The 12,042-nt window shown below is 53.4% G+C and overlaps 1 protein-coding gene across 7 annotated transcripts in view; it reads right to left on the bottom strand.

Annotated features, from left to right (window-relative positions):
- The window catches only part of Prdm16 (PR/SET domain 16), a 318,204-nt gene that overhangs the window by 11,136 nt on the left and 295,026 nt on the right, over positions 1–12,042 (bottom strand). For 4 of the 7 annotated variants that reach the window (XM_076933618.1, XM_076933613.1, XM_076933619.1 and 1 more), the window contains 5 exons: positions 9,839–9,926; positions 7,306–7,475; positions 6,690–6,767; positions 986–1,155; positions 522–696 (listed from right to left, as the gene is read on the bottom strand). In XM_076933618.1, coding sequence (XP_076789733.1) covers positions 522–696; positions 986–1,155; positions 6,690–6,767; positions 7,306–7,475; positions 9,839–9,926 — 681 coding nt within the window. The remainder of the gene's footprint in view (positions 1–521; positions 697–985; positions 1,156–6,689; positions 6,768–7,305; positions 7,476–9,838; positions 9,927–12,042) is intronic. The other 3 variants (XM_076933614.1, XM_076933616.1, XM_076933617.1) reach the window with 2 other exon arrangements.

The raw sequence follows: 12,042 nt of genomic DNA, 5'->3' as shown, positions 1-12,042 counted from the left end.
CTGGTTCTAGGTTCTAGGGCAGTTTTGAGTCAGCAAGTCATGTCACATCTGTGATTTTCTGGTCCTCTTCAAAACTGGAGACCCTTCTTGAAGTCTCTTAGGATTTAGAGAAGGTTTCTATCTCAGTGACTTCTCTGATCAGTTTCCTTTCCTGGGATATAGAAGTATCCTTGCAGAAGGGAGAGTCCCCGTGTAAAGGACACACTGAAGTTTGGATGTGAGGTGTCAGAGAACACCTCTGTAGCCTGGCTGAATTCCTCTCTCTCTGTCTCTCTGTCTCTCTGCCTGTATCTCTGTCTGTCTGTCTCCCTCTCCCTTGGTGGAAAAGCTGCTGCAGATGTGCGTGTGGAGGTTGGTGGTGGTGGGGGGGAGAAACGGACTCTTCTTGTTTCTAGCAATAGAGCCTGGGACCTTCTCCAAATGGGACCTAGTACCATCCAGGAGTGGAGATGCATGCCTCTTGGGCAAGACCATTGGAGTAGCTGAGTCTAGACCTGCCGGTGCTGGCTTGTTTTCCTTACCGTTTGTCCATTCGAGTGGACGACTGGTTCATCTCGCTGTTGGCAATGAAGTTTCGGATCTCGGAGAAGTAGGAATCTTCCTTCTCATCTAAAAGTGCATGGTTGTCCGACTCGGAGGTGGGGGAGGAGGCGCTGGTGCCCAGGTGGTTCGTGAGCACCCCGGAGTGCTGGCTCACTGTGGATGGGCTGAGTGTCAAGGACATTCTTGGGGGCATCCAGCCCTTAGTGCCAATGTGCACTTGGAGTGATCTCAGGGAACTGTTTCTTAGAGAGTTCTTTGAGGGGTGATACTGCCCTTCCTTGCCAGGCCTCTTCCCTTGCCCCTCCTCCACCACGCCCCTCTTCTACCACACCCCCTCCTACTTCACCTCTCTTCCGCCACGCCCCTCTCCCACCTCACCTCTCTTCCACCACGCCCCTCTCCCACTACACCCCTCCTCTGTCACGCCCCACATCCCACCAACCTGGTGCACCTTCGTGTTCGTGCTTCTTCAGGTGCCGGTCTAGGTTGGTCTGCTGCCCGAAGCAGCGGTTGCACAGGTGGCACTTGAACGGCTTCTCTTTGTTGTGGATGTTCCTCACGTGCCGCTGGAGGTTGGAGGAGATGCTGAATGACCGGTCACAGTACTTGCACCTGGAAAACAGGTGCGCCTTGCCTCAGAGGAGAGGAGATCACGTGCGGTGGGAGAGGACCTGACCTCTATCACCACAGCAGCTGTGTCCACTGTGGAGTCCCCGAAGCCACCTGACTACCCAGCTGGAGAGTTCAGCCGTGTCCTAGGGTTTTCTGTTCCTAAAGTATTCCTAACATTACAGTGGACAGAGTAAGATGCTGAGATACAGCGCGAGATGACATTCTTTATTCAGCCTCAAGAGGGCAGCCTTGAGCCACCAAGAGATGCAGAAAGCTGTTCTGGCTAGTTACCCTGAGATGGCAAAGCAGCCTTCTTCTTCTGACTGAAGATCCTGGGCCAGCTCCACCTCACTTGGGGACTCAGGGTGGCTATCTAATGCTCTTAGTAACCCTGAAGGTCAGGTGGGGGACCTGGGGTCTGTGGCCAGCTAGTAGCCATATTGGACCTGTCAAGTTACTACCAGCTCCTATGTGCTCATAGTATTGCCTGCCATGGCCCCACTAGGTTGACCAAGCACTTGGGAAACCGTTGTACCAGACAGCATGGCGCAGTTAGAAGCTGTGGGGAGTGAGCGATAATCTGCTGTGTGGCTGCCCTCCAGGCGTGGCCTCGATGGCCCTCACAGCTGAGAACAGAGGCCCGCTCTCCTCCAGTTTTATAACAGGGCCCAAGCAATACCCATAGTAAAGAAACCAAGCCAGAAACAAAGAACAGAGAGTGATTTAAGAAGGGACCTTCCAGGCTCCGCAGCACACGTGAGACGCCTGGGAAAGAAGCATGCTATGCATTGTGGGAGTCTGGGCTGCGGGGTGGCTGACAGGGCTTCCCTGAGGGCGTGTACACACAGACACCCCCTGCAGCAGGAATGCTAACTCCGTGGTGTTTTTCCTGCATATGTGTGTATATATGCAGTGTATGTGTACCAGTGCATGTGTGTGCTCAGGCATATAAACACGTATATGTAAAACAGCCATCAGAATGCATTTGGGTGCTTATGTGGATCTCCCGAGGCACACGACGCTTGAACCGCGTTTATGTGACCGTACACTTTCATATTTGGGAAATGAGTCCTACTAGGTGACAACGCACTACACGAGATTTCCCGCGCCAGTGCCGTGAGGCAGGCTGCCTTCCTCTCTGGGGCCAGAGCCTGTGCTATCAGCCTCAGAGAGGGCAAAGATGGGGGGCTTTTTTTTTCACCCACATGGATGTGTGATTGTTCTAAATACAGCAACCCTTGAATTCCTATGGACTCTACCCCACTGCAATTTGGGCTGGTGGCAGGCTCCAGAGGAGCACACTGGTCACGAGCTTTTGTCATGTGGCTGTGGACGTGCCTGAGGACACCAGGGGCACAGCCAGCAGGTGCTGTGTCAAAGCGGCTTGTATAGCATAGTGCTCTCCAGTACAGGAGGGGCCAGGCTCTAGATGGGCACTGGAGGTCTGTGTGGGCTTCTGCCCAAGGTATCTGACTGTGTTTCTATTCCTGTTGAGTTTAGAACCCTCAGGATTGCAGTTATTAACTTTGCCCTTGGACTCTCAGAGCCTGTGAGTCTTCTGGTCCCTGGATGCCTGATAAAACTGAGAGAGTCTAAGGCCCTAGAGAACGGGGATGCTGCTCTGAGAGGGGCCCTTCCTTCTGCACAGGCTGTTCCTTCAGGCATGGCCACGTGTGACCTTTCAACCTTGAACTCTTGTTTTGCCTGCTTATGGTTCCCTTCTTCAGTCAAGTCCTGCAGCCTCCAGCCTTGTCTGAGGCCAGGCTCCCCCTGCTCCTTCTATGCTTTTAACTGCCTCTCCAGTCTCTTTAATCACGGCTCTGGGCCTCTATCTCAGGGAGTTCTGAGTGGCCTCTAGGGCCACCCCTTGGAAACAGTCTTTCTTCTCACAGCCGGAGACGCAACCTGACTCACATGACCACCTGCAAAATATGCCCGGATGTAAGACTGTTGGTCCTCATAGCCTGAGCAATAACAGACCTCAGACCTGCCTGCTCTGCAGCCCCCCGGTGGATGCTGACATTTCAGAAGGAATTTCACCTCTCACCTGCTCTCCCCACACACCCTAAAACATAGCGACACCTTGATGGGGCCAGGCCCAGCTCTTCCTGCTTTTAGGGGGATGATTGCTCAGGAAAAGAAAACTTGATTTGTCTCTGTGGAGTAACTAAGCTGCCCACGGGACTAGGAGTTCACTCAACAGCAGATGCCATAGGTCACACCCAGCCAGCCCTGGTCTTGTCTGCCTGTCCATGGGAAGCATGTTCATATAGTTTTTTTCTTTTTTTTTTGATTCGTCAGGAAATGCAGAGACCCTCTGCCAGCCCCCTTCCTATGCAGCAGCTCTGGCACAGACTCCTAAGCATGGAGATGCTGAGATGAGGAGGGAGGTTGGAGGGCAGAGGCTTGCACGGAGCTCTGCTTGCAGGGTGCTGAATTTAGCCTCTCCTTGTTCTAATCTAAATAAATGGCCCAAGCAGAGACGTCCACTTGAAATTTAGGGGAGCAGAGAGCCCCAGGGCTGTGAGGGAGCAGAGTTCGCCCAGCAGCTGGGCTCCGCACTGTGAATAAGCTGACAGGCGGCTAGGGAAATTTACAGCTGCACGGCATAAAGCAACACACCATTGTGCTTGCAGAGAGGAGAGGGCACAGGCAGCCTAGCAGAGAGCCTTGCTGGGACCATGCCTGTGGCCGTTCCAGAGGAGTGAGGGATGCACAGGGCGAGAGAGGGTGAAACCAGGCCTCTCAGACCCTGGGCTGAGCAGCATCTTGAGATACAGGAGGGCCACAGCCAACCACCACTGCGCCATCATTTTAGGACAGATAAGGAAAGAAGAGAATTTAAGATGTTCTAAGAATAAAAACGACCACGGAGGAGTCTTGCAGGAGCCACCGCTGGACACCAAGTCGGCTTTCTTAATACAAAACACAGAGCAGAAGCTGGGGAGCAGACGGGAGGTGTGTGTCCACAAAGCAGGAGTCACAGGCCTGAGCAGGAGCTCCAGGTTGGTCCTGGAAGGCCGGCATGATGCAGGCTACACCCAGCAGCCAGAAGAACCTCTACATCAAAGTTGGAAGGAGGTGTCCCGGGGCTACAGCCCTTTCATTTTCAATTCTTAATTTTTCAATTTAAAAATCTTAACTAAAAATTTTTATGTGTGTGTGTGCATGCATGCATGCATATGTGCATGTGTGTATGCATTCCTGTGCTATGTGCCCGTGTGTGCGTGATGCTACGTAGGCATGGATGTGCACATTTGTGTGGAGGCCAGAGGCTGACAGAGTGTCTTCCATTATTGCTTTTTTTCTCCTTTGTTTTTGATGGTCTCTCATTGGGCCCAGAGTACAGCGATTTGGCTAGACAAACTAGCCAGAGAGTTCCAGGGATCCTCCTGTCTCAGCTGACCTGGCACTGGAATCCCAGGGACATAAGGCCTTGCTCAGCTTTTATGTGGGTGTGGGGATGTGAGTGCAGGTTTCATGTTTGCAAGGCCGTCTTCCCCAGCTGTAGCTGGTCAGGTCTTTCTGCCTCTGCAATCTAAGTTCTGTAAAACTCACGTGCTGGAGTTTTAGGACTTAAGAGTGTCTTTAGGTAGGTTTTTTCCAACTCCAGGTGAAGACGTCAAAGCCAGGAGAAGTTGCATGCTAAGGACTGTTCCCTGTCTAGAATGTGTAGGAAAAGCAGAGGCTGCCCCGTGTCAGGACACAGGGACATGTGGGAAACTGAAACTTCCAACGGCTTCCTGATAACTCAAGGTAACTTAACCCTCTTCATCTGTCTTTTGGAGGGTCCCACCCTCTGCAGGGTACATACATCCTCTTGTGCACACACATGTGTGTGCACAGTAGCCATACGCATGTGTACTGACACTAAGGTGGGCAGCATACCTAGGTAGGGATCAAGCATCCTTGCCAGGCCCTGTGCAGTGGATTCCTAGATTGGGCTATACATTCTCCAGTTCCAACTTAAACTCTTTCCAGTTATCAAAGAAAGACTAAGCAAAGTCCCTTCCAGGATCAAGAGGCATGCTGCACGCTTTAAACCCCATGGCGAAGGCCTGCCTCGAGCCAGATAAAGCCAGGATTTGCAACACAAACTTGCAAAGCAATTATTGTTACCAAAGTCGAAACTCTCAGATTGGAGGGAGCAAAAGAAATCAATGATAATTAAATTCTTCTATAAACACGGCCCCTACCCTCTGGGGGCTCTTAGCGCGACACGCTGTCCAGGAGTCGGCTCTCATTACAGAAAAAACACAGGGCTCGTTTCTGGGTGAGGACCAGACCAAATAAATCTTTCTGTTGCTTGCCTTTGTTAAGTTGTAAGTCACTATTTTCGGAGAGCAGACAAGGGGGGCTGCATGTCAGGGACGGCGGGGGAGCATGGGACACAGAACCAGAAAGAACAGTCATTTGCTAGCACAGATGTGGGCTGGTGGCCACCAGGGATGCTCTGGGTACCCAAGTGGGGCTAGGGGATCACACCACGCACACAGCCACGTGGGGTCCCTGCCACAGGGAGGGGCACACAGATGAGTCTTCAGGGCTTTATCGTCACGTGGCTACTTCCTGGTGGCACAAGTATGCGTGGGCACAGTAAGGGCGTCTAATGTCATCCGTCTAAAAGCAAGCCAGACTCTTTCTTTCCCAAAGCCCTAGCCAGCCAGACACACCCCAGAATGTGTTGCTAAACTGGTCCTGGCAGAGAAGTAGCCATTTCCCTGTTTGTCGCAGGGTGACAATTGCCTAAGTTCGGTTTCAAAAGGCCTACTCCCTGACGGGGAGCACGGGGCAAGAAAAGGCGTCCTCCTCAGACCTTCTTGTGCAAAAACAAAAGCTCAAGGACAAAGAGGACAGGGACCCTGGGCCAGAAGAATAGGCAGAAGAGGTCGTTGGTGCCAACCCTCGAAGAATTTCAGGACATGTGTAGCCCCTATGTTTTTGACGAAGAGATAGTAAGATCCCCTGGGAGGCTGCTCCATGCCACTCAATGACATCCCAAGAGACTGTGTAGGTGACTCTTTACTTGGCAACACATGTATAGTCTCCCACTCAGGGCTACCGTAGGGAATCAAGGACACCCCATATTTGTTCCGAGCTCATACTTGGGGACAAGGTGGCTAATGGTCATCATGACACAGACAGGATTGGATGGGGGCTGGTTAGCTAAGGTTCTCCCAGAGACCTGTGGCGACTCCAGCTTCAAGTCAAATCCTTCCCTGACTTTGATTGCCTGTCCTGGTTGATTCTTTGGCTACAGGAGACAGGCCCTCTCGCTTCCTCTTTTGGGCGCATAGAAGGAACCTTCCGTAAGTTTCCTGGGTAGTTCCTGCCTTCATACATTAGAGATGGAGGGTGGTGGGCCAAGAGATGGAGGTAGAGAGTGTCAGAGCGAGATCTCTGGCTACTGTCCACTGTCCTTCTGGTGGCCCCAGCTCTATGGGTGGATCTGAATGTGGGTATTTGCTTGAAAGAAGGGTGCCCAGAAGCTAGTAAGGGAAATCCCTCTGATACCAACACAAAGTGGTTCCTACCTGTATGGCTGCTCCCCGGTGTGTGTCCTCAGATGTCTTGTGAGATTCGCAGATCTGGGGAAGATCTTGCCACAGTACCTGGGGCAGAGGGAAGAGAGGTAGGAGAGGTGTTAGGGTGGTCCACACTGTCCCTTTCCAGATTTCTGTTCATCCGGAGCTCAGCTCAAAGGCCTCGCCAGCATCCTTACCATCTCCTCGTTGCCCTGAGCCCAGATATCTCGCAAAGCACAGAGCAGAGGGGCCGGTATCATGCCCTCTGTCTGGGGGCCATAGTGGTTGAGATCAGCAAGGCAGCCTAGGAGCAAGTCCTCCCGACACCGTGAGCAACAGCTGCAGCACTGGGCTCACAATCCTTCCTAGTACTGTGGCTGATACTGAGCAGCCGTTCTCTGGTGTCTGAACTCCGCTAAGCTTCATGTTGAGCCCAGATAACACAGCATAAGAAGCCTACCCAGATCACGCATGCGCAAGTGGAGCCTCAGGCAGCGCGCCTGTACGCTCACCCTGCTTCAGCACGACTGCAGCTCTGGGCTTTTCTAGAAGCAGGTTCACAGCCACAGGTGTGTGGGGTCCCTTCCCACTCCCCCCGCTCCCCAAGGGTCCCTCGGTGCTTCACCTGCACGTGTATCTCTCCTTGCCCTTCCTGAGGATGGGATCCGAGAGCGTTGGGGGTGGGGAGCGGAAGTTGAAGGGGTGGTGAGGCAGGGGCTGCAGGGAGCTGCCTGAGTCGGCCTTCATGGCTGCAAAGCTCTCCAGCTTCTCCGTCATGGTTTCTATGGCTGACATCTGCAGGCGAGCGCGGAGAGGGAGAGATCGATGATTCAGCATAATTGCCGTCTGTCTTCAGAGAGCGGGCACCCGGGGTCCTCGTGTCTATTATCAATAGCCCTCAGATAGCCATTGGAAATAGAGCAACAGCTTACTCTGCCCTTGTCCTTCTTAGAACTGAGGCTATAATCTAGGGTCATCTGGAGGGGTCCTTTCAGTCTAGTCGGCAGAATTTGGTTAAGACTCCAAGCCATGCAGGCTCCATTGACACGGCAACCTTTGGTGACAGACACATTGACCTTGAAGCTGTACCTCTCCTGCCTGTGCCAAGGCCACCATGGGAGGCTCTCTTTGCTAAATGTCTATCCTGGAAGGCAGCTTTCATATGGCAGACCACAGAGATGGGGACAGGCGAGGGAAGAAAAGGAAGAGGGGGTGGGGTAGTACCGTGAAGACATAGAGGGAACCGGTTCAGCCACTCAGAGTGCTGTGAGTGTTGGGAGAAACTGGGCCTCCGTGAAGACCCCACCGCCCTCACTAGTGGGACATGGGTGGATGAGGACACAAGGTATCACCTCCCGATTCAGGCTCCTCGTTCATGGCCAGCTGCCTCTGGGGAGTGTTTACTACTTAGTGCTAGCCCTCCCCCCAACACACACAAGACTCTTGTTCACTGACGTCAGAATCTGGGACCCAGCTGCCCATGGCTGAACAAAGGCGGCATGCCACGTGACTGTAATCCTTCAGCATGGCTCCAGTCACTCAGCCCTTTGGCACCTTGCTGGGATGCCCAAAGCATCGTTGTGGGCTGTTTGCTGGGCACCGACAACAGGGAAGAGAGGGCTTTGTACTACTGCTACTTGGAAGCCTCAGAATACTGTGGCGGAGACATTTGGTATCTGGGGAAACAGTGGTACGGTCATAACAGAAACCCACAGAAAGCGGCTAATGGGTGGATACTATGTCCAGCCACCATGGTGGGGCCTCCCCTTGGCCACTGGGAAGCTCTGCGCAGGCTGCAGAGATGCAGGCTTTGCCCTGATACTGGAAGACAGACATATGACCCTCATCAAAACACACCACACACACTTTCTGCAACGATGCTTACTGGTGAGCAGATAAAGCTGCCTTGCTCTTTTAGGTGACTACCCAGCCTCTCTAGAGTCTTTTCCAACGCCTGAAAGGTAGGTCCTCAGGGTGACACTGAGACCCTTGACCATAGGTCTTAATTATAGCCTGTGGACACAGTAATAATGCCTGTTTTGTGGAAACCTTTGCATGGTTACCAGGCTCTTTCTGTCTGAGTGACATAAACAGCCTAGCTAGTGTCAGGCGACCATAAGTCACCTCCTTTCTGCGTCTTCATCCTGACCCTGGGACACAAGGGCAGGCAGAGGAGGTAGGCCCATGGGAGCAGTAGGCAGAAGGGACAATGGGCAGCTGGCCCCCCACAGGCCTCTCTTCCTCAGGCTGGGTGGGTCCTGCCCACTCTGCCCCATCAGACATTCCCGTGAGCTCCTAGTACAAACACAAACACCGGATGCGCCTGGCTGCCTTGTCGGCTTTTTCCAGCCGGCCCTGGGAAAATTGGGGGAAGCTATTAACCAAACTCTGAGGCCCAATGGAACAATGGGAGGCTCTAAGTTTAGCTGTGAACTCAGCCAGGGTGCAGGTTTCACAGACTGGGGCTTACCCAATGCGGGAAGCTCAGAGAAGAACAATGCCCCATGCATGATTTTTGGCCTGAGGATTCGCTCTTGGTGAGGGAGGCTATGACCTGCAGCTCATAGGAGGTGGGGGGCAGACCTCACGCAGTGAGGACAGGGGTCCAGGACACTTGGAGGACTTTGCCTTGAGTTGTGAGACCCCCTCCTCCCCCGGGAGGCACGTGGCCTGGAGGCACAGGCAGGGACATTAGCAGGCTGGAGGGGCCTATACCTGGCTTGCAGACTGCTAGGCTTTTCCTTTGTGTCCCTAGGAGGGTTCCTTCCTCCTCAGTCTCCTTGCTGACTCTTCCCACAAAGACCCCCTCTCTAGTCCTTTCACTGAAGCATGCTAAGGTATGGTACTGCAGGGATACTAGCCCCAACATCTGTTTCCTTGTGTCCAAGACTCTGCTTCTCTTGGCGCCTGCACCGGTAGTACATCCCTTCCTAGGGCCTGGAGCCCTCGCAAACGTGGGGTTCCTTTGGGCAAGAGGCCCCTAGATCCAGATACTTCTTTACAAGAACAACCCTTCCTTATGTGCTCCAGGTCCACAATGGCCTGTGGGAATCTCAGAAAGTCCCCTCTGTCTCTTGGGAATGGAAGCCTAAGGCCCAGAGCCTGTTCACATGGCATCTCTGAGTACTTCCATCTCAGAGGCCCTTGGTGGTTGTTACCTGGGGGTGGAACAGTAGTGGGGATGGTCGCAGGTACTTCTCTTTCAGGACTCCCACAGGGTCTGCCACCTTCCGCTTTTCTACCCTGCTGGACGGCAACACAGAGGGTTACATACCCCACGGAGCTTCTCAGCACCACACCCTTGCCGGATAGACTGTCAGACTACTGTGGAGGCAGCAACAGGGCTACCCAGCTAACTCCTACCTGCACTTCAGTGGGCCTCTCAGCTAGTAGGGCAGGCTTACCCACTTACCCAGACTCTCCAGCTCCTCAACTGCCTCTTTACTCAGTGGTCTCTCCACACACCCCACTTCCCCTCAAACAATTACCACCTCCTGTATTTGCTGGAACGTTTTGTGCTGGAGTCTAGAATGCTCTTTGAAGGCTCTGTGTGTACCAGCCTCCTACCCACTGGCTTGCACACCTGTATGGTGGACACTTCCTTCAAGGTCTCCAGTGTACCCACAAGTCACTCCGCGTCCCTCCAGGGCTCCTTGTCCAAGCCCCAAACACCCTGTCCCTGCCGGAAACTGGCGGAGTACACTTTTCCTATTTTGCTGACAAATGCGAGTGATGGATTTCTGACCCCGGGGAAGTTACCAGAGACTCCCTACAGCAGCCAGACAGGCTGTACCTGAAAACCTTCAGTGGCTGCTGGGGATCTTCCTCAAGTGTCAGCCACAACTTGCTAAACAAATCTCCGCGGTCAGTGCAGGTGGTAGCCTGGTCCTCTCTTTCACCCACATGGTTGGTAGAAGTCCATGAGGTGTTTTGTTCAAACCTGCTGACCCTCTTGCTCCCGGGGACACTAGAACAGAACGAGCTGTTCCTATCTTCTTGCCCCTGAGAACTCCGGAAAAGAACACGCTGTCCCTAAGTCACTCACCTGCACCCCACCTGGGCTCTGGCCTTGCCTCATTTTGACCCCCTTTCTATTAGTTGAAGCATTTGTCTTCCTGCCTTCCAGGGGAAAGCAGCAGACATGGCAATGTGGTTTCCAGAGGGACACAGTGCCTCTGGGTTCCCGGGGAGACCCAAGTCCTGATGCAGGGACATGAGGAGATCACGTGAAGAAACGGGCTGACTGCGGGAAGGGGTTTGGGAAGGGGTGGAAATGAATACTGAGGCACTTGGCTCTTGGCAATAGTTGTCAACCTGGGGCTGCATTCGGGTAACCAGGGCTGGCCCACTGCAGGGAGTTCAGCCTTTGAATCGTCTAGGGATGCCAGCAACGGCAGAGAAAGGGACCAAAGTAGCAGGAGGAGGGCACTGATGACAGTAGCAGACTCAGGCTGAGCTATGAGTCTGTTTGAACACAGCATGTGGCAGCTCAGGGCCCTCCTTAGGGTCAGGCTGCAGTCTGCTGTCACCTCAGGGGACTCTGGAAACACACTTATTTGCCCACCGGGACTGGACTCATTCTGCAGAGGATTGTTCAGCCAGCCCTCCAGGACCCAGAGACCTTAGGTACTAAGGACAAACGTTCAGCCTAGCCTTCCTACATTATGAGTAGAGACCACATGAGAATATAAAGGGGGGCTTTGGGGTCCTGTGACTCGTTTCCCAGACTGACCGTGGTTCCTTGTGGCTTACAGGAAAATGCGGGGGGAGGGGGGGTCTAACCAATTTGGTAGAATGGGTGGACAGGGGGCAGAAGGAAAGACGAAGAACTTTTTAGGCAAAGTTCCCTCCAACATGGGGTCTAACCAGAAGGCTCTACTTGTTTCCAAATACCTATGTCCTGTACGAACCCAACGGGTGGCAGGTGCCTCTTGCTTCCTGTCTCAGTAGTATCACCCTCCCTCCTCTTTCCCTCTCTGCAGCCTCAGTACTGCCTCATGTAGACTGTAGGAGGTATGATTTTAAAGAAACACCTTGATGGGTCTCTTTCTTGTTTCCTGGGATTATAAAGCCAGAAGCTGACAGAAAACAGAAGCTTGGTCTGAGTGGGGAAGGCACAGCCTGGGGCCAGACTGGGTATCTGTGGGGAGGTAGGTATGTGTGGGGAGGTGGTCGTGTCCCCTGGGTGGGTACCTGTGGGGGGTGGCCATGTCCCCTGGGTGGGTATCTGTGGGTGGAGGAGGCCGAGTGCCTGGGTGGGTATATGTGGGAAGGTGGGTATGTGTGGGGAGGTAGCTGTGTCCCCTGGGTGGGTACCTGTGGGTGAAGGTGGCCCTGTTGCCTGGGTGGGTACACGTGTGCA

The sequence above is a fragment of the Arvicanthis niloticus genome, chromosome 5 (assembly GCF_011762505.2).
Source record: "Arvicanthis niloticus isolate mArvNil1 chromosome 5, mArvNil1.pat.X, whole genome shotgun sequence".
Classification (NCBI taxonomy): Eukaryota; Metazoa; Chordata; class Mammalia; order Rodentia; family Muridae; genus Arvicanthis; species Arvicanthis niloticus.
Note: the sequence above shows the minus strand (reverse complement) of the source record. Positions and strands in the feature narration are given on the sequence as shown.